The following is a 22,949-nucleotide window of genomic DNA, read 5'->3' on the forward strand; positions in this document are numbered from 1 at the left end:
AAAAAAATTGGTAACGCAAAATCGAAAAGTACTCGAATTTTTTACAGCGATGATAAAAAACCGAAAAACTATAATGAAAAGGGAGAGATAGGTCCCAAAATTCACGCCGTATATGTTTAAGAACGTGAAGAAAAAAATAATTCGTGGGGGGTGCGCGCGAGTGATCGTCCGCCTGTGCAAGTCTCGAGTCGAGTTCGCGTTCGTCTGTATTTTATGTTTTTTTTTTATTCGAAGCTTTTTTTAATCATTTCCCTTTAAATTTTCTCCTCCTCGGTCGCCCCGCCCCCATCTCTGCTCCGTTTTTTTTCATTTATCCCCTCTCGAGGCGACTTTATCTCTAAATTTCTCCCACCATTTTAATTCTTTCAGCTCTCTTTATTCCATGTCTCGTATAAGATATTGAAATGAAAACCATTGCCATTGGTAATGCTGCAGGTGGTAGTTGTAGTGGTAGTGATGCACGCTCGCCGTTTGTGTAATCGTAAAGGTATGCGGGGTGTTTATAAAAATATTAGCATTGTGTTGTATAATTCTTCTGTGCATGCGTTTCTTGACCGTAACCCTGCATGGCCGTGGATCGACGCCATTAATTAAATTCATTCATTCGATTCCACGTGATCCTTTTTTCCCCCCTTTATTCTATTTTAGTATCTTCTTTTCCGTGTGTTTTTGAGACGCAATTTCGAGAGCCGCAATCGTGACGACTCCTTACTTTTTTAATCCAAGAGATTCTTTTTTCTTCATTCAATTTTGATTTCATTTCTATCGAATTTCGGAAACGGTTCCACGGTGGAGATTCTTTTGGAAAAGATACCGTTTTGAATTTAAAATAGAAAACGAGCGGCCAAGAACAACAGGAGTATAAAAGCGGGTTGAAATTTCGCGATTTATGCGAACAATTTCAAACATTTCAGTATATATGTTCGGTATGTAAACTCAACGTCTATAGAAATAATCGATTATGTCGGTATATAGACGCCCATGGTATACATAGGAGGACTTATACTTGAGTTGGGCTTTAACGATTTAAGCATAAACTTTTAGCAATGTACAGCGAAATAAGGCTGGCCAATTTTCTATCATATAAATTACATATGTACGTACTTTCATATACCGACTCTGCTTCGTATAATTATTTCGTTATACTTTTATGTGCGGCCGCAGAAATTCATGTAATTTATTTTACGCACGAATCTCAGCACAAGCGTTTGATTGTGATTTAATCAAAAAAAAAAAAAAAAATAGCGACGCAGAGCCGATCGAAAAATTATTCGTCATCATCGTCGTCGTAGTCGTCATTTCGATTGATGAACTGGTTTAAATAAATTACTGACCCGGGTTAATTTGGAATAGATGAGATCGTGTGTCGTCGTCGCGTGTATGTGCGCGCGGGTATGTTATATATACGTAGGTATTACATTGCGGAGCAGGTGAGTGACTGCAGACCGAATGACTGTGTTGCCTATACCTTCTTCTTTTCTCTCGACCTATAATAGAGCTGAAAACTAGTCTCTAAAACTCGCGTGACACAGAAGTAGAGAAGAGGGCGTTGCCTACCGGTCGCTGCAGCTCCTGCTGCCCTGCTGTAGTACGTTGGAAAAATCTTCTTCAACGTCTACGCGATGACGAAAAAAATTAAAAATTGAAAATTCAAAGATTGGGACCCCGGATCGAGTTCGGTCAAAATTTTCTTCTTTTTTTTTTTTTTTTCTTATACGCGTTGCGACGTACGTACCTGAATCAGGGTTCGGAGTACCGATCAAACTGTCTTCGGAATCACGGTATTATATACCTATTATATATATTCGTACACCCATGTATTACATATGAAGAGTTTCTCTTATTTATCGCGCATAATGCGTGGGCGGCGTGGGTCGTGTACGAACATTTCTAATCCGAGGAACGAACGAGAATCTCTTGCACTACATATCGCAGCACATATGTAACGTGAGCAATCAAGCATACATGTATTTCTGTATACCTATATGTAATGTACAAGAAGATAGCCTCTCCGCACCGGATATAATATGTACCCGATAACGCGATTCACAGAATTTTTCATCAACCGCACGGTATACGCCGTACATGCGAATTTCAGCGTCAATTATCTCCGTCGTCGCATCGTCCGAAGATTTTTCTGTATCAAAATTCGCGAAAACTTGCCTTTTAAATTTTTTTTATATCGTCGTTTAGGGGATTTAACCGGATCTCGAAATGAAAAAAAAAGGTGACCGTGTACCGCGGCGTGCAAATTGAAGATAAAAAAAAAATACGTACAGTTATAGACAGTTGTAAAAAAAGTGAAACGTGATTTCGTCATTTAAAACTTAATTTGATAAGTTTATTATTACGACTCTATATTACCACTCTTGATATAACGTATGCGGTGTTACACACCACACGCGTTTTAATAAATTATACCGCACAGCAGAAATTTGAAACTCGACTCTTAGAGTCTCGAATAATATCAACGTGACTCATCTGAATTACCGTGCTTCGTTCCCAGATTTTGTATTTCCCTCGTCACAATGCAGGTGCAGTTTTAGAAAGAGAAGAAAAAAAAAACCGGATTTAAGTATACGGAAAAGAGATATAAAAACAAGTAGGATGAAATAAATAAATAGAAAAATGAATGAAATTAAATGATATCGATAAATCACAAATTTTCCTTTTTTTTTTTTTTTTCTTCTCCTTTACTTTAGCTACCGGTTCCCGAAACGAGTTCAATTAATTTTTATAGATCATCACGTGTTGTATATTTTTATATACGTAGAAGATATATACATACGTATGTGTATATTTAGGATGAATCGGATTTCGGTAATCCTACTAATGTATGGAAATTTAATATACATCTAATATATATGTACCCGCGATATTAATTATGGTAATGAATACATATGTAGATATAACTACGTCGTATATACTACGGTATGAGTAAGAAAAAGATGGAGATCGGTAGATTCTGAGATTCTGATTGATCAGCAAGAATTATTAAGCGCGGATCGCGGAAAAAGAGACGAATAAATCTCTCGTATTATCATACAGGTATATATTTATACATGTCGTATACACGTATACATGACTTACGTATGTACACGTACAATTTCACGGTACTGGCTAGCAACGGCCTTGAAACGGTACAAGTAAAATTCCGACTCGCTTAAATCACGTGAATTTTCTTTTTACCTAATTTATTTTATTTGATTTTTTTTTTATTCGATTTTTTCTTCTTCCATTCACACTTCTTTCACGTATACATGTGCGTACATTACATATACCTCTATATTATCCTCATAATTATGAAAAAAATATTTCAATACTGATTAAAGATCTTATATACATTAATTAGTGTACGAAATTGATGTTTTGAAATATCTTTTGTATTTCAGTCTTTTTCTTCTCATTTTTTTTTTTTTTTTTTTTTTGCAAATTCATCGTGTAATTGTGGCTTATAACCGAAGGACGAGATAATTTTTCTTCATTTTTTTTTGCTTCTTGAATCGTTACGAAAAATTCTCATCCATATAGTTGAACAGGTCGAAAAATGATACATATTAGGGTGGGTTGCAAAAAAATTGTTCACTTGGTATTTTGAGGTAGCCCACTTATTTTTTGGATAAATAATCAATTAAGTGGGGTACTTTCAGCAAAAAAATTTGTTGTTTTGGTCAAAAATCATAGAAAATATCTAAAAATTGTCGATTGTGATTGTTTTTTACTCGTGAACTGTTCAAAATTTTTTTCCTATTATTTTTGTAATTCGAGTATAAAATCAAGAAATGACATGCTCTTCTTTTGACTTGAAATTGAAGTTGAGTCGGGGAGCCCGAGCTTTGCTGGGGTCAGGTAGCCAGCAGGGTAGCGCTTTGTTGTGAGACGTCACCTTCAGGGCTGAGCAGAGGTGACGCCCCACAACAAACCGCGCGCCCGTGGCTACCTGACTCCAGCTAAACTCGGACTCCCTCGTAGACCGAGAAATTCGAATATTTCGACCCATGCATGGATTGCGACGAGTCAAAGTGGGTCTACGACTAGAATCAATCGATACGTCTCATAATTTTTCTACTCCCAACAGCGAATAATTGATGATTACTCGATCGATTGCATGAGTAGATGATTTCGGCTTTCAGATTTGGATTCCTGAGTTGATTATACGTGAGATTACTCTGGAAGAACCAAAAAAAAATTCGATTTTTGAGCAAAAACTAAATGTTTTTTTGAATTGGGTTTAATATGCTTTTCTTACGTGTTTTGAGCTCAGGAATCCGAATCTGGAAGAAAAATTGATCTATCTCTAGAATTGACCGAGTTATCGCCAATTTTCAGCTTTTTGGGGTCAAAAACAAAAAATTTATTTTATAGTCTATATTAATGTAATTTGAGCTCAGGAATCTGAATCTGGGAGAAAAATTGAACTATCTATAAAATTGACCGAGTTATCCCCATTTTTTCGCATTTTTTGGCATAAATTTGAGGATATCTCGAAGGGAAAAAATCGTAGCTCAATTTGGACAACGGATTCGTGTTTCTGAGGTCAAAATACGTAAGAAAAGTGCCATACGATCAATTTTAAAAAATAAAAATTTTTGACCAAAATTTGAGATTTTTCCAAGGGGTACCCCTTACGATTTTTTCAAATTTTGGCCAAAAATTTTTATTTTTTGAAATTGATCGTATGGCACTTTTCTTGTGTATTTTGACCTCAGGAACACGAATCCGTCGTCCAAATTGAGCTACGATTTTTTCCCTTCGAGATATCTCCATTTTTATGGTAAAAAATGCGAAAAAATGGGGATAACTCGGTCAATTTGATAGATAGTTCAATTTTTCTCCCAGATTCAGATTCCTGAGCTCAAATTACATTATTATAGACTATAAAATCAATTTTTTATTTTCGACCCCAAAAAGCTAAAAATTGGCGATAACTCGGTGAATTTTAGAGATAGGTCAATTTTTCTTTTAGATTCGGACTCCAGAGGTCAAAATACGTAAGAAAAGTGCAATACATTTAATTTTTTAACTACTTTACTTTTGGCCCAAAAATCGATTTTTTTGTTGGCTTCTCAAAGGTAATCTCAGGTATATTCAGCTCAGAAATCCAAATCTCAAAGCCAAAATCATCTACTCATGCAATCGATCGAGTAATCATTGGGTGGAAATTAATTATTCATTCAAAAAACGAGTGGGCTACCTCAAAATATCAAGTGAAAAATTTTTTCCACATTCGAAAAATTTTCTTTTTTTATAAGGTACAAATTCTGCCCCCATGCTGAGCAAATTAAAAAAAAAAATTGTTTTCAACCCACCCTAATCCATATGTTCGCGTGGATTTCGACTTCGGTTTCGAAATGGCTCCTTTTTTTTTTTGGTAACTATACCGAGTCGTGGTCGAAAATTGCGTCATAAAAAAATATTAACGAAGCGTAATTTTTGTAATTTTTTCGGATCGGTTCCAACGGGATATAAAATGTTGAAAAATCATACAGTTTGTCGTAATATATACGTCTGTATTTTGCGCCAGTCGGCAATATGAAGATTCTAATTTTAGAAGACCGTGTCAGAACGTACGCGATGTGGATTGTACGTGTGTATGTGGTGTGCCGCGCGTGTCCCGAGTCGTGAATCAGCTGACGTCACTTATACGTTAGTTTCTTTCTCGCTCGCAAATTAGCGAGCGATTGCGACGATAATGATGGCGATGATGACTACGATGATAATCGTAATTTTTAAAACGGACGAGCTGCATCATCTTTCTATTCGGTTTCAGTTTTATTTTTTTCTTTTTTCTTTTTTCTTTTTTCCTTCCTTCCTCTTCTCATCGAACCTCCACGCCCCATCGCAATTTTTTCTCTCTTCAATTAATTTTTTCACAAAATTTTTGACCGGCCAAATTTTTGATCGAGAAAAACGAAACGATCCATATTCTCTCCGATACGCGTTGGCCGGTCGGTCGTCGAATTTTTCCTCTTCTCGCAGACGACGTCGGAGGTCAAACTTGAAATATTTACTTCATCGCCGTCGGTGTATCAGTGTACGCGACACGTGTATACAAAATGCACGAAAGTTCTTATCGGGTATTCCGTCTCTTTTTTTTTTCTTTTTTCACTTTCCTTCTTTTTCCATCTTCCTCCTCTCTCTGAATTTTATTTTATTCCCTCCGATGTTTGAAAAATAGAAAAAGCCTCGCGTCGTACTCCCCTTCCGATATCTATTTTCTCTCTCTTTCCTCTGCACCGCAACGTCCTGCAGCTATCGGGCAATGGTTTGAAAATAAAAAGATAAATACGAGATCACTTCCGCTTTCCAACGCGGACTATCAAAACCAACCGAATCACACTAATTCTTATCAAATTTTCCATAGCGTGTTTCGTTAACGTTTTCTTTTCATTTTTTGTTCCAGGATCGAGGAATAAGGATCATCGGCCTAAGTAAATTTAAAGGTAAAAGGAAGGACAAAAGTTTCGATTATTTATTGATTTTATTTCTCAGCGAAAGAACGGACTGTGGTGGTATTTAAAAAAAAAAAAAAAAAAAAAAAAAAACCATAAAAAAGTGAACACAGTGGCGTCTTACCGGAGACGTAGACAATAGAAAATATCGTAAAAATGTTACCGTCACGAGGTGACGGTGTCGACGCGTCGGCGATGAGGAGCAGAAGAATTAGCGGGAGGATCGCAATCGATGGAATAATGTCGTTCTCCCTGATAATATCGACGATCTTGAAACTGTCATTTTTAACGAATTCCGTGGATTCCTATCCGGCGGACATCGTTCACACGTTCACCGACCCGGAGGTTGAAAACCTCAATCATTTGGTAGTCGACAAAAATACGGGTCGCGTATTCGTGGGCGGTGTGAACAAGCTCTACCAACTGTCGCCCGACCTCGAACTGGTCGTGAAGGAGACTACCGGGCCGAAGAACGACTCCACGGTGTGCTCGATGATCGACTGCCCCGTCGGCACGGTAAGAAAATTAACCGACAACGTGAACAAAGCGCTGGTGATCGACTACACCACCACCAGACTGATATCGTGCGGCAGCATACTGCAGGGGATGTGCACGGTGAGAAATTTGCACAACATATCGGACGTCGTTCAGGAGGTCAGGGAGGCCGTGGTGGCGAACAACGCGACCGCGTCAACGGTAGCCTTCATCGCGCCAGGTCCCCCGAATCCACCGGTATCGCAGGTGATGTACGTCGGTGTCACCTACACCGCTAACTCCCCCTACAGATCGGAGGTGCCAGCGGTGAGCTCGAGGTCCCTCGACAAGGGGAAGATGCTGGTGATCGCCGAGACCGCCGTAACCACCGGTACGAGGATGTTCGTCAATTCGCTGGCGAGGGAGAGGTTCCCGATCAACTACGTACACGGTTTCAGCAGCGAGGGATTCAGCTACTTCCTGACCACCCAGCCGAAGAACACGGTCGCCGGCAGCGAGTTCATATCGAAGCTGGTGAGGGTCTGCCACGACGATCCCAACTACCATTCGTACACGGAGATCCCCATAGACTGCACCAACGAGCTGAGGAAGTACAACCTGGTGCAGGCGGCGTACGCTGGAAAGGCAGGTTCCGACCTCGCCGGACACCTGGGTATAACGGCGCAGGACGACGTTCTGTTCGCCGTGTTTTCGGAGAGCAATTCGACCACCAATATACCGTCGTCCAGGTCGGCGCTGTGCGTCTACTCGTTGAAAGCCATCAGGAGGAAGTTCATGGGCAACATTCAGCAGTGCTTCGCGGGACACGGACAGAGAGGACTGGACTTCATATCGCCCAGTCACGACTGCATCACCACGGTGAGTTTTTCCCAGAATCTATCGGTCGTTTATTTTTTTTTCTCGTCAGTTTTGTTTACGGTCGCGCGTTGTGATAAGCGAGAAAAGGAACGAAGGTGGTTGAAAAATCGCACCGAACAAAGCGAGTCTTCGAATGCGATTCCTCTCGTCCAGCGATCGCTCCGTCTCAGATCGCTGCGCAACAACAACGCTCCAATCACGTCGCATGTGTACGTTGAGGAGCGATACTGTTTACCTGCGATTCGAATATAATGCAATTTTCATTTGTACACGCTCTCACCTATACCTGTTTTGAAATATTCCGCTGTGCACCGCTGTGATACCGATATACGAGCGTCGGGGTGGTCCTTGACAGGGTTGTCTTCGAATTTCGATCATCCCAGGGGTTTGAAAGATTGCAAATAAATTTGAAAAGATTCCCTGAAAATCTGAGCTTTTAATATCTACTCTGAGATATAGTCCGCATTGCCACCGAAGTTTCTTATGAGAATAATGTGAGAATAACATGTTTTGTTGTTTGACGTTCTGTAGGTCGTTGACGAATAACATGAGAATAAAATGCTTTGTTACTTGAAACTTTATAGGTCGTTGACGAGTATACAGAAAATGATGAAAATTCATATTTTTATAGAGAATTCAACGCTCTACAAAAAACGTCTCTTATGATTTGTCGCTAAATCGGCTGTTTCAAAAGTTATTCTGATGATAATTTTATATACCATTAAACTTTGACTTCGAATTCAACTTTCAAACCGATAGATTTAGCGAAAAATCATAAGAGACGTTTTTTGTAGAGCGTTGAATTCTCTATTGAAATATGAATTTTCATCATTTTCCATACATTCGTCAACGACCTATAAAATTTCAAATAACAGAACAAGTTATTCTCACGTTATTCGTCAACGACCTACAGAATGTCAAATAACAAAACATAATAATCTCACGTTATTTCCACAAGAAACTTCGCTGGCAATGCGGACTATCTTAGAGTCGATATTAAAAGTTCAGATTTTCAGGAAATTTCTTCAAATTCATTTAGAAGCTTTCAAACCCCTGGGAGCATCGAAATTCGAAAACAACCCTGTTGAGAACCACCCTAACGAGCACAACGTATGATGCTCCAAGTTGCTCATTGCAGTCCGCAAATACGAATCCGTCGAAGGATTCAGATACAGATATTTCTCACGCATGTCTTATGGATAAATATTGTTGCCACTTTTTTGTCGACTCGATTGACAAAATAATATAAGTGGATAATTTTTCCCACGTTGCGGATCGTTCGATCGGCGTTACATTCGGACTCTGTGTAGTATCGCCGGAGTCGATCCGTACCGCAAAGGTCTTGTTTTCTATTTAATGACGTATCTAGGTATCCCGTGGTAAATTCGTCTAGGCCACGGCCAACTAACCCGTTGCGCGGTATATTATCAGGCAAGTTGCCAGCTTTTGGTTTTACGTTACACACTCGTTCTACGGGTAGTGGGGAATACACACGAATAATAAAAAGTAGAAAAATGAGGGAATGGAGAAAAGGAGAGGAAAGGAAGAGGAGAAAAAAAGGGACGCCTCTACACAAACGTCGGATTCAACGTAGTTTTATCAATGAAGAAACGAACGAACGTTTCTCCCGCCTAATACCGCGCACCACCAATCGCTTTCGGAGGAATTTCTACCTCCGATTCCCCCCCGCCCCCACCCTTTTTTTTTTTTTTTTTGATTCGTTACTTTTTTCTCTACCCGCTCGATCTCCCGTTCCGTGTCGCGTCTTCGTGAAGTCTGACCGTCTTCGGTTCTCCTATTTTTTTTATTTTATTTTATTTTCTTTTCTCTTTTTTTTCCCCTCATTCCCGTAGCCCTCGGTATCGCGCAGCGCGAGACGCGTTGTCTTTTTTCGAGGCCGGTCCGGGAATCTCCTCGGCTAGTTAAATAGCGCGTACAGTTTCTTTCGTTTTCCGATTCGGCGGAGGTAATATAGATCGCGTATCGACGAAGCGTTGTACAGCTGCAGCAGCGGCGGCGGCGGAGGTGGAGGTGGAGGTGGTGCTCCTCCTTTCACCGCCGCTCCAAGCGCATTCCCACTCGAATTCCGAATCAGAAAGGTAAGGAATTCCCGAAGGAGGACCGATCGCTTCCACGAGATCACTTAGCGGACACTTCCCTCCTCTATTTCCCATCTGCATTATTGGCCGCGACATCCTCTTTTACATCCTCATTTCCCGTCGCGGAGTGGGAGGGGGAGGGGTGGGGAGGGGGGACATCCACGTCCTCGGTCGTTCGCGATAATGTAGGTAATACGAGGTATTCCGCGATCCCTCGTCTCCGTTCGCATCGCACGCGAGACGAAAAATATATTCAACGTCCCTCTTCGCGTCAGGAGCAGAAATCTCGGGAGACCAGGTATATATATGTATCTCCTCTACCTACACTAGACCTTCGAGGTCATCGGGTCTCGGATATTGCTGAGCGACCGACGCCACAGTCGGTTATACCATACGGAGGGAAAATAACCCGAAGAAAGAGAAGACGAATAAAAGGAATGGGAAAAAAAAAAAAAAACAAAAACAAAAACAAAAATACAGAATAAGAAGAAGGAGATTGAAGGAAGCTGAGAAACGCGAAGGTTCATAGCCCTCCGCGCTATACATACCGCGTCCACGCGATGTGATATTATATACAGTGAAATTCTACGGATCAATTATTTTTTATATATATATATATATATCTATATACCTATAGGTACCTATATAATACCTTCCTTTCGACAATATCGTGGGATAAGAAAGTTTTCACGATCATAGATATCCGTTAATTAGGGCTTTGAAGAAGAGAAAAAAAAAAAAACCTTCGATCTTGGACGGTTTTTGAAATTTTTGTAAATCTTGAACGACCCCCTAAAAAAAATTAATCTTCTTCGAGCTCGTCTTCGCAGGGGGTTCTCGAAAAATGTCGAACCGACGTATTTTCGTGCGTGACGCGGAGAAAAAAAAAAGCGGTCGTTTACCGGCGTTTCGAGTTTCTTTCTATTTTCATTTTCTTCAGAATTTTCCCTTCGGAGATAATGGAAAACGATAGGAGTTTGAAATATCAGACTTTCGCGTCTGCTGCGGGATCGGGGACTTTGGAATTCGACGCTCGATTTTTATTGGGCGTTTTTACCAAAAAACCGTCCCTTCGAAACTTCGAAAGCGAGGTACACGGTACACGCGTCGCACACACATCCGTGTAACGTTACGAAACAGTCTCGGGTGTCCCGAGATGTTGAACTTGAGATTATCGAACGAATGCAGGTTGAACATTTTCTTCTTTTTCATTTTTTTTCTTTTCATTTTACTCCCTGTGCCAAACGTCCGAAGAAGCGGAAAATTCTTCTTGCGTACCGGCGCGTACCTGGTGCCCCAAAAAAAAAAAAAAGGAGAGGACCTCTTCGAGGTGGTCTTTTTCTTACCTTCCCATCGCAAGTATTTTCTTTCGAATCATCCCACGAGCGATTTAACAACGTCCCGCCCCCGTAATCGATAATTTGTGCAACGGAATAAAAAAGGAGAGAAAAAAAAAATCGTTGACAGGACGGACGGTTTTGGTTTCGAAAATCCAAAAAAAAAATTTTTCCGGTCGTCACATTTTCTGCACGTCTTTTGCGCGTATAACACACTGGAGGGGCCAACGAGGAACCGCCATGTTTTTCCGTTTTTCCCATCGATGCAGTCGATGGCGAGTTCGTCGCTTACTAAATGTAAATATTTACCCAGACTCGAAACCCCCGCCGACCGATGGGTTACAGTTGAAGTACGTTATACGTAGTTACCGAAACACCACGACCAACTTTGGCTTATACTTTTGATCGCGTTGCGCAAATAAACGACCGCCTCTGTCTACCCCCCCATTCGGCGCAGGTATTCGAATAATTTTTTTTCATCCCCCGACGTTTCTTAACCCCTTTTTCCATATCTTCTTAATTTTTTTCTTCATACCCTTCCATTTTATTCCACCCTTTCACCGACGCGCGGGTAAAGCACGAGATATCCCTTTTTACACACCATATAGTCATCGTGTTACCCGCGTCTGGCTTTTTTTGGGGTTTTTTCTTTCTCGTTTCTTCGTTTTTTTTTTTTTATTCTTTTCTTTCTACGAAATTGAGAATTCTCACCTCGCACGCGTTCAAAGTACATGTGTTCACGTAATCTACGTACCTTACGCCGCCCGTTTCTGTGTACGAGGTGGGTTTTCACCGCTTCGGAAAATTTCCTTCCTTTTTTTTTTTTTTCTCTCACCGCGTACGTATATATGTATATATAGAGTACGGGAATTTCCAATTTCAGATAGTCCGCGCGCGGCGGTGCCGCGGATCGTGTTCCGTGAGACTAGCTCCTTTTCCGGGGGTCGCGAGGGGGGGATTTAAGGCTAGAAACGGGTTATTAAAAATTCATACCCCTAGCCCAGACCTGCAGCTCGCGGCTCCGACCCTCCCTCCCTCCCTCCTCCTCCTCCTCGAGTCACGAAGGCCAATATAACGTAATAATGCACCTTCTTATACGCCCCCGAAGGGTGAACGGGAAAACAAAAAACGAAAAACGAAAGTAAAGTCAATTTTAAAACTTCGATATATCACGCGAGTTATATCGCACCTCTATACGTATGTGCCCGATCCGAACGTGTCAACGACGCGAGCGTTTCGCTTTCCTTTTTCTCTTACCTTCCGACTCGAAGAATTCATTTTTTCACGTTGAAAATTTCATTCGAAAAGAGTTTTAGAAAGAAAAAAACGTCAAACAACGAAACGGCGACACCGTGCGGAACCCCGTGACCCTCGAGAACGTCGAAACCGTTTTTTCGCGAAATTCGAATATAGTGGGGATGAAAAAACGAGAGAGAGAGAGAGAGAGAGGTGCGAAAACGCGCGACCCTCTAACGCCCCACGTCACACTCGCGTACGGGGGGTGTAAAGCGACGAGACGAGTCGTTTGAAAAATCGAAAATTGCTACGAAAATGGGCGGAAAGTCGTTACTCCGAGACGCGCTACGTACGACGTACCTACGTAAGGGTAAAACGAAAGATGAAAAGGATGTTGGAAAAAAAAACGAAAAAAAAAACAACGAGGAGAAGGACGTAAAAATAAAAAGGCGCGGAAGAGAGATGAAGTGGTCGTAGTTTTTTGCAGCTGCAACTTACTCCGCTACGTATAAGGTAGACGTATCCTATACCTACTACCTATAAGGTTACGAGGCAACGAGGTGTCACGGACGTATCGACGATCCTAGACAAATTTGGTTTTACGCTTTTTTATGATCGGACGGTTCGTTTGCGACCCTTTTTCGGGTCACAGGCAGACGACCCCGCGAAGGAAGATCTATATTAGCCGCCCCCGTAGTTTGACTTTAGTTTGATTTTTTTCTTTTTTTTTTTTCTAGCAAATTTTTTTGCCACGCTCCCGGCTGACCCAGCGTTATTCGAACGTTGGATCGGTTTTTTTTATTTTATTTTTTCCAAAATTGTTGGGAGGCACGAAAAAATCGATAAAAAATATCGCGAGCGCGTCCTATATTTTTCCCCGATATCCGTACAGGTAATGTGAACGTGGAGAAAAAAAATTCCGCGCCTCTGGACCGCGGTGAAAATCTGGGGAAACCGGAAATTGTAATTCGACAAAGCTGGCGATACATAATTAAATCAATTCGAGGGATACATGATTTTACGCATTTTTCGTTATACTTGTTTTTATTTTTTGATTTTCGTCGTCGTTTTTTATATTTTTTCTCTTTTTTTCTTCGTTTGTGCGACGGGTATGTGATATATACCTACGTTTCCACGGTCTCCGCAGTTGCAAGTGAAACGCGATATACCCAGACGTGTATTTCTCTGTGAAAACCTACTTGCCTTGGCTAGATTCCATTCTTACCTCAACACCAATCAGCGTTTCGACTATATCTCTTGATATCTGCAACGTACACCTATGTGCACGTTCCACCTACACAGTGCACGTGAAATCGCGAACGTAAACTCACACCCGAACCCGCGGAAGGAAGGAAGAGAACGGAAGGAGATAAAAAAAAAAAAAAAAAAGGAGAGGAACCAGAGGGATGAAAATTTGTTCCGTTTCGTTTAACCCTTTTTTTTTTCTTTCTTTTTTCCTTTCTCTCTCTCTCTCTCTCTCTCTCTCTCTCTCTCTCTCGTTTCCTTGATTATAGTTTTTTTTTTCTCCCTCCGCATTCGGGTTGCGCGCCTCGTTCGGGATTATTTTTACGCAGGGGTCGAAAATTTTCAGATCGTAAATTTTGGGAAAAAGAAAAATACCGAAAAACGAACAATGGAACGGAGAAATTTAGATTCCGCGGCGGTGCAGGTTGCAGGTTTTTCGACGTTCGAGCGAACTCTCCTTTTTTTTGGATTCTTTTTTTCTTTCCTTCTCGGCATTAATTTTCTTTTTCTTTTTTTTTTCTCGTACATTTTTTTTAATGTTCCGCACGATATTGAAATCCGGGCGAAACAAAGTCGTTAAATTTGTTTACTCATTCGTTTTTAAATTTACTTTATACCCTCTGGCTTTTCTGCAGCATTATAGCGCGCGCGCGCGCGGCATTCGTATAATGTAAGTTCTTTATTATTATTCCAATTCCTTCGCAGTCGCTGTTGCGTTATGAAAAATTACAATTAAAAATCAAAAAACAGAGCAAAAAAAGAAAAAAAAAAGGAAATAAAATAATAGAAGAAGGAAAGAGAAAAGGAAGAAAATATAGAAAATATTATATTTTTTTGAAGTCGTTATGCGCGCAACGTTGTAAAAATTCCTTTTTTTTTTTCGTACGCGAAGAATATGTATGTACGTATATATATATTTTTTTTTACACACGTGTACATATGTACATCTGCGACGTAAGGTGATTATCGCGTTACGGTGTATGTACACATATACCTGTACGTATATATATACGAGAAAGTTCACGCCCCGTTTAATTGTCGCAATTTATTTTATTCTCATATATATATATATATTTCTTTTTTATTTCCTCACTCCGTTTAATCTCTCGTTCTATAGATATAATCCTATATTTCATATCCTTTTTATCTCTGAATTTTGAGCGTTCTTGTTTTTTGCAATTATATTCGCGTCCTTTATTTTCTTTCATTTTTGTCTTCTGATCAAAGTTCTGCGCGTCGTTGATTTCAGTATTAAAAAAAAAATCATAGAATAAAATGAAGGAAGAAAAGTAATCGTTATTCCGAAATATTATATTGGTTGGAAAGGTTGAAACCATTTTTTTTTTTTTTTTTTCTTTATTTCATTCCTTTGCATTTTCATTTTCTTTTTTCGTTCATATACATATATTTCCTTTGCAACGGGTTATGGTTCGCCTTCGCTGATATTTACGATCGCTTCGTATACATGGCCATGTACACGCGTGTGTACGTAAACCTTTGCGTACATATAGGTGGCCCATAACCCTATGCTTCTGTCGCTGCAGCCCGTCAAAAGATTGATTTAGGGGTGAGATCGGCGTCGGGGACAATCCTCGTAAAAGCTCTTCCGAATATCCGTTTTATCTCTTTCATTTTTTCCCGTTTCATTTTTTTTTTTTCTTCTCTCTTCTTCTCCTCCATTTTTACTTTCTTTCAATTTTCATATTTTCCTCACGCCACACCCCTTATCTCATACTCGCACGTGCGATATTTATACGGTTTTTATCGTCGTTACTTTCCTCTCGATTTTTCCCTTCATTTCTTTCTTACTCTCCGAATCTATTGCTCGCGTCGATCGTGAGAATTGAATGACGAAATCGATCAAACAAAAAAAAAAGGAGGAGAAAACGATACCCGAAAATCCGATCGAGGAGAAAAAAAAAAATGTTCAATTTACTTTTTTTGAAAAAGTATAAAAGAAGAAGAAGAAAGAAAAAAAACAAACTAAAAGTGAAAATGAAAATGCCGCGTGCAGTTTATACGTTGCCGCCCGCGTCATAGAACCTCCTGTGCACGATGAATGAATAAAAGATACCTATACCTGTATATACTATATACGTATGTATTATATAAGTCCTTTTTTTTGTTTTTTTTTTCGTCTATCAACTCAACTCGTCTCTATCTCGTTCGTCTATCGAATAGAATGTATACGTACGCGGTAACCTATACGCTAAAATAGATAGGATATGGTAGCGGCCGATGTTATATACGATTTCAATTCAATGAAACGACTGACTGACTGACTGACTGACTGACGGTTTCCAAATTTTACGAATCCCCATCTGCAATGATTTAATGCGTATAGTATGTCTATTTTTTTTCTCATCCGTTCGGTGCTTTTTTTTTCTTTTTTTTTCATTCACCTTTTTTCATTCCGCCTTTTATCGCGGTCATTCCGCACCTGCGAAAATGCAATTTCGAAGCCAGGTATACCAGGTAGGGGTGGCGCGTACAGAAATAGAAATGAAATGGAAAAAAACAAAATTCAAAAATAGAGAAACCGGGTAGAAATTCGAGAAAAAAAAAAAAAAAAAAAGGGACAAATGAATTGCACTCGATAGGACGTGGATTATATACAGCGAAACCTATTTCGTTCCTCACTTCGTTCGAATGTAAAAAAACCTGTACGCGTATCTGTGGTATATTTTATACACTGGGTGGAAAGTTTTATTTTGCAATATACCAGCCATTTATCTATTTCAATCTATATGTATATCGACCTCCCACCCTATCCCCCCTCTTCGCACCGCGAGAAAAAAAATCTATCGCAAAAAAGTGAATAATTAAAAAAATATCGAAAGCACGGTATTAATTGAGTTCGAGTATAATGTACGGCGCGGTACGACGAGAAGTGAGAATTCCTTTTTTTCACGTCTCCAGGAGAGAAATGGAAAAGAAAAAATGATCGATTAAATTTTGTCTAACTTAATTTCGATAATTGAGCGTATCTCGATATTTAAATTCGTGGTATAATTTACATCGATTTTCAGTCGTTCCTCTCTCTCTCTTATCCTTTTTGCTTTTTATCGATAACAACGAATGAATAATTCAATACGGTGTCTGCCTTTTTTTTTTGTTTACGTTTTTTTATTTATTTTATTTATTATCGAAGAAATTCAATACCGTTTCGCGTATCGGTGTATATCGGTTAAATGATTGTACGGTAATTGACACTCGTATAAATGTAACGACGAACGAGATTATACCGAGAAGAATCGTCGAGGGAGAGATAATATAGGGAAAAAATGAATGAAGAAGAAAAAGTGAAAAAAAAAAACCGACGGAGGAGAAAAAAAGAGAAATGAAATTGAGTAGTCGACTATAAGCCGGACGTCGATAAATAAAAAAATCTCAAACCCAGTTGAAAAATGTCCATTAAGGAAGAAAGAAAAGAAAACGATGGAGAAAAAAATACCCGAAGTTATTTTGCCTACGATACAAAGTACACGAATTAATATTCGCTGTGGATATGATGGAGAAAAAAATAGATAAAATTGTTTTTCATCTCTTTCGAAAAACAAGGAGACAAAAAACTACTACTACAACAACTATGAAAGGTCGTAGTTGTTGGCGAGCTTTCGAAAAAGCAAAAACTAGAAAGATACAAAGAGTGGGGGAAAGAAAAAAGCGGTTGAGGTACGTCGGAAAATGGGTGTGGTTGGTTTCGGCTCCTAGGGTTTCCTGAATGGGGAGGAAGTACAGAGGATGTGACCTCCAAGGTATCTGACCCCCACCGCCAGCCGGCAACCACTAGGACCCAACCCTCCCTTCGTCGTGCCTCTCCTTCCATCTCTCTCTCTCTCTCTCTCTACCTTCGAACCTCTCTTTTCTCACGTCTATATCCTTCGGCCTCTCCTCCTCTTCCTCTTCCTCGGTTCCTCCTCGTCTTCGCCTTCTTACACTCTTCTTCCCTCGTTCGCCCACGCGCGCAGATTTGTACGAGTCCTCGCCCTCGCGGGAACCGAGGAACTTCGTTTCCTCGTCGAGTTCGCCGCCGCTCGTATCCCTCTCCCCTCTCTCGGGGTATCGTTTCCTCCCTCCGAAGAACTGGGAACGGAAAGGGAATACCTGCCTCCGGCCCCGTGCACACGTATGTGCATCTGTGTATAAAAAAAAAAAAAAACCGCGCACATACCCGTGCGACTACTTCCGTGACTTTGGACTTTGGACGGTGTCCTGCGTCGAGAACCACCCGCCGCGGGTTAATTGCCGCCCCTCGACTAGATTCACCTTTCTTCTTCACGTCTCATTTTTCCCCTACCTCGCTTCTCTTTTTTTTTTTTCCGAACCGATCCCTCGTTCAGCCCGTCTGAAAATCCCACCTTCGACCTTCGACCTCTCGACGGTTCGTTCTCTAATTTTTCCCACGAGGGGTAGCGAAGGATGAGAAGAAAAGAAAAAAAAACTCGGATTCCGAGATCTTTGAGTTCCATTCTTTCTTTCTTTCTTTCTTTCTACAATTTGAGATTCCAAACAAAAAAAAAACAAAAAACAATGATAATACAAAAAGCCTTTCACTTTGTCGCGAAAAATTACTTCCCCTACTTCCATATGTGTATGATTTAAGTCGCGTTCGGAAAATATATTTCCTCTCTCTCTCTCTACCTTTTTTCTTTTTATTTTATACTTTCTTTTCTCCCTCGATTCATAAACCTACCCACCCCCCTCCCACCCCCGGACGTCTGGAGAGAGCTGACAGACGGCGGGAGTCAGATAGACGTCACAAATACAAGGATCGATCCTGCGAAAGCCGAGTGGGACATCGCATGGGGGGTATGGAGCTGTAGAGGTGTACCTTACGGGGGGGCGAGGGGGACGGGGGGGAGTAAGGGAGGAAAATTATGTGGATGGAAAGAAAAAAAAAGGTGCCACCTAACGGGGGATGCGCGAGGGGAGAGAAAAAAAATAAAACTCACGCGGATACACGCGTTATATGTACAAGTATAGGTACGTCGAATGAAAAAAAAAAAAAAAAACGATGAAAATGTGCAGGGGATGAAAATATATGTATATATATAAGTATATACGCGCACGTAGAGGACACGGACATTTGTAAAATTGTTCGGCCCCCCCCCCCCCCCCCCGCGTCCAACGAGGTAATTTTTGGTAATCGTTCCGCAAACTTTCGTCCCTTCGTAGGTGTATACACAGGAACTGCAGACGCGAACGCTATGGAATAGACATATACACAAGGATCTGGAAACCCTCGATTATCCGAACGTAATTTCGGGATCGATTATTTATTTTTTTTTCTTTTTTCTTTTTTTTTGGTTTTCGTCCCGAGTCTTCGTCGCGTCAGTTTTATTCAATTCGTAAGAGAAAACGGATCGCTGGATTAAGACATTTTTTTGGAAGAAGAAAAAAATAAAATAAAATAAGGAAAAAGAAAAACCTTGTTCCTCTGATAACGCTATAGCCGAGGATCCCGCACCCGATATATCTTTGCTACTTTTGATCCCTTCGGAGTATTCAAGAAGAACCCTAATAAAGTAGCAAAAAAAAAAAACAAAAAAAAAACGAGAAGAAAAACGCCGGAGAGGGAGAGATGGATAAAGAAAAAAAAAGATGGGAAAATAAAAAGAACGATCGAAGGAAGGAAGGAAGGAAGGAAGGAAGGATGCGAAGGGTACCTTCGTCCTGCCGTGATTAGTCCCACCCCGTAACATTATAACCGCGTCGTTTCGCGTACCTGTACCGTAACCGGCGTAACGCGACGAAATTTTCCGAAAATTGAGAGAGAAGAGGGGCGAAACTGATTCATATTTAAAGGACGAGATGAGGTTCGAGACTCACGGGCGTCGGGGACCGGGCGTTTTCAAAATTTTCACCGAGTGTTTTTTTAAAAAAAAAAAAAAACTAGAAACTTGAAAAAATGTCATCAAATTTTATTTTCATATATTTTTCTTATTTATTATTTTATTTTATTTTATTAATCTCCTTTGTACGTTCGGATGATTAATCAAAGAATGACGGAGTGTCGAAAGTAAGAAGAACCGCGGTATAACTTTACAGCGTGCAGAGATTAACGATAATCAAGGGGGGGTGATGGGGTAGAAATGAAATTTTCTCCGTATTCGAAGGGTGCAAAAAAGGGGGATGGTGGAAATGGGGGGGGGGGGTGGACGGGGGGGTGTAAATTTGGTATTCGCGTCGCGCGAAGATTCTAGAATATAACCTCTGGCTGCTACCGAACTATAACACGTAACACTTGTATGTATATACGTTCCCGGAACCCTTAGAATCATCGTGATTACGTAACCCGCTGGCGTTCGGAGGACGAAAACAGCTGCCATCTTCTGGAGCTTTTCTTTGCAGAATTTCGAATCCCCCGATCGTTCTTCTTTCAAAAAAAGAGAAAAGCAGAAAATAGAGGAACGAAGGAATAGAAAAGAAAAGAAAAGGAGAAAAGGACTCGAATATAAAGAAAAAAAATACAGTAGAAAGGAAAGATAACGAAGGTAGTGAAAAAAAACAACCCCCGTTTTTTTGTTTTTTGTTTTACTCTACCCGTATGTGTAACTTTGAAAAAATAAAGTTGAAGAAGAAGAACAACGAATTCGTTGAGGGACTCGCGAGTAAACGTCCCTCTTAAAATTTTCAAAGTCCGTAGAAAAAAAGGTAGCAAAAAAATCTCGAAGCAAATTTTTCGAGGGAAACGTATATATATTTTTTTTCTTCTTTTCCACCAACTCTTTTCGGGACTCCGTTGGAAAAGTTCGAGGAAAATTTCCCGTGCGTCGTATACGGCGGTCACGTGTGCCCGCCTTTTTTCGTACCACATGTACGCCGGTCGCTCGGAACTTTTAACGATTCTAATTTGATCAGCTTCGTTCGTCCCTTTTTACTTTTTTTTTTTTCCCCCCCTCCCATTTTTCCTCTCTTCGAGATTCTCTCGACCTCCGACGCACCGCGCTTCCGCCCTATGACCCGCTATTTATTTATTTTTTCTCTCTCTCTCTATTTTCCGCCTCTTTCGGCGCGGGTCGCCGAGCAACAGGACCGTCGCTTTTCAAACCGGGTAGATTACGAAACAAAAAATCATTCGCGTCGATCACGACGTTAAAAATATTTCGTTGAATTTATCCACTCTCTCTCTCTCTCTCTCTCTCGAGGTACCGAAACCGTCCGCGGTAGTAACGGCGGGGGGGTGGGGGTGGGGGGTATTTAATTCGATTCTCGTCCTTGGAAAATCCAAGGGGGGTGAACCCGCGACGCAGGAAATGGAACCGCCGCCGCCGCCGTTATCGGAGTATAGAAAAAGCGGGATGAAAAAAAAAACGGGGGGGGGGGGGGAGGGAGAGAAAAACGAAGGAGAGAAGGTCAGCGGATCGAGGGCCCGTCCATATTTAATTCCGGCGGCTCCCTGGGCAGCGGGCGGGACCCTCGACGGGAAGAAGAAGAGGGCTTCTCTCTTACGTAGTCGAGTTGTTATTTCAGTCAGTGGTCTCGGATCACGTTTGCGATCGTTGCCCGTGTTTACCCCCCTTTCGTGTGTGCGCGCCTCCGTGGCGTATACGTGTGTATACGTGTACACACGTGTATAATACGTGTGTACAACGCGTGCACACGTCGCAGGGAACACCACCGGCAACTAGGGGGTTGTCAGGGTGCAGTTAACCCCCCCCACCCCCGACCCCCGGGCCGCCCGACCCTCCGCTTTTGCCAAGTTTAGTCCTCGTGGTTCACTAGCTCTCGTAGCCTCACCCTCGCGCCCTCCTTCGCTTCGCTCGAGGGTAAGCGGCGGACCGTTGCGCCTCCGCTATCGCTGGATGCCCGAGGATCGCTGTACACAACCCGGCCCATCCCGGTCCCCGTTTTCTCCCAGGTTCCGCGCGGAATTCCCCATCGCCTCGTCCCGTCCACTCTCCTTTTCTCGATCCCCCGGCGCTCCTCCTCGGCCCCCCTCCCCGTCCCTCCCCCCCGTCCCCGCCGCCCTTCGGGAAATCCGTGGGCACACCGACGCGTCGCCCGCTCGTATCCGTACATCCCCGGCCTGCGCCCTGGTGCGAATCAATAGTGGGTTGCGTCGGGGCGGGCGGCAACCTGCGGGAACGCTAGAGAGAGAGAGAGAGAGTCGGAGAGAGTCAGAGAGAGAGAGAGAAAGAGAGTCAGGAGAGAGAGTATAAACGTCGGGAGTACGAAGGGGCGGCCGCGGGAGGGAGCCGGAGGACCGGGACTCCCTGGAAAGGCGTTCGGCACATGCGACCGACGTTCCCGCTTCATCCCCCCCGTCCCCCCCGTCCCCCATTCCCCCCCGAGTCGCGCCTCCGTTATTCCTCCTTCTTTCCCGGTTCAACCTGTCCGATCGCAAACGCTGTATGTTGACCCGTGCGGCCCTCCACGGCCTGCCGAGGGATGAAATTTTACACCGGGAATGCGCCCTCTCTTTCTCTACCTCCCCCCCCTCCCCTAAACCCCCCCGCCCCGTCGGCCCGCCGAGCTTTCTTTGACCCGCGCCCCGAAGGAACGAGACTCCCGTTGATATCCCGCGAGAAAAAAAAAAACAAAAAAACAACCCGAAGAAAATGGGGGGCAGTTGTTCGAATCCCGTCGGACGTCGACTCCGTACGTAGGGACACATGGCCGACACGTTTTCCTCCGTTGGTTCATTAATTTTCAACCGAAAAGAAAAGCAAAAAATCATTCCGTTATACTTTTCGTACGAACTTCGCGGGCTCCTTTTGTTATCCTTCTCGATTTTGGTGCGGGCGCTCGCGCGCGAGAGAGACGTCTCTCTCTTTTTTTTTGTTCTCAATTTCTGACCTCTTTCTTTTGCGTTTTTTTAAATTTTCTTTTCACCTTCGTCGTCGCGATCGTCGTCGATGTTTAATTACACGTGAGACGCGCACGGGGACACGTATCGGCTTGCGGGAGGTACGGTTCCCAGGTACTTTGAACGGGGTCCTGATTAAAGTGAGAATATATTATCCCCCGCCCCTCAGGAACGATCCGGATGGAAAGGAGGTATATTTATAAGGTGGTGAGATTGAGGAGGGACAAAGATTGTGCGCGTGTTAGATCGAGGGGGGGGGAGGGGTGGGAAGGAAGTTTCGTTTGGAAGACCTTATAACCGTGGCCTTATTCGTTGAAGGAAGATAAGCGAAAAGGAATCTTCTCCTTCATTCTCCTTTTTTTTTCTCCCCTTATTTCGTTCTATTTTTATTTCGCTCTGTATACTTCCTTTTTTC

At 42.0% G+C, this 22,949-nt stretch overlaps 1 protein-coding gene across 4 annotated transcripts in view; it reads left to right on the forward strand.

Annotated features, from left to right (window-relative positions):
- The window catches only part of LOC105687352 (plexin-A2), a 46,053-nt gene that overhangs the window by 3,788 nt on the left and 19,316 nt on the right, over nucleotides 1-22,949 (forward strand). For 3 of the 4 annotated variants that reach the window (XM_012402942.3, XM_020853151.2, XM_048656005.1), the window contains one exon: nucleotides 6,404-7,805. In XM_012402942.3, coding sequence (XP_012258365.2) covers nucleotides 6,609-7,805 — 1,197 coding nt within the window. In that variant the 5' untranslated portion in view covers nucleotides 6,404-6,608. Of the gene's footprint in view, nucleotides 1-470; nucleotides 488-6,403; nucleotides 7,806-22,949 lie in introns of those variants that run through there. The other variant, XM_048656006.1, reaches the window with a different exon arrangement.

The sequence above is a fragment of the Athalia rosae genome, chromosome 5 (assembly GCF_917208135.1).
Source record: "Athalia rosae chromosome 5, iyAthRosa1.1, whole genome shotgun sequence".
NCBI lineage: Eukaryota > Metazoa > Arthropoda > Insecta > Hymenoptera > Athaliidae > Athalia > Athalia rosae.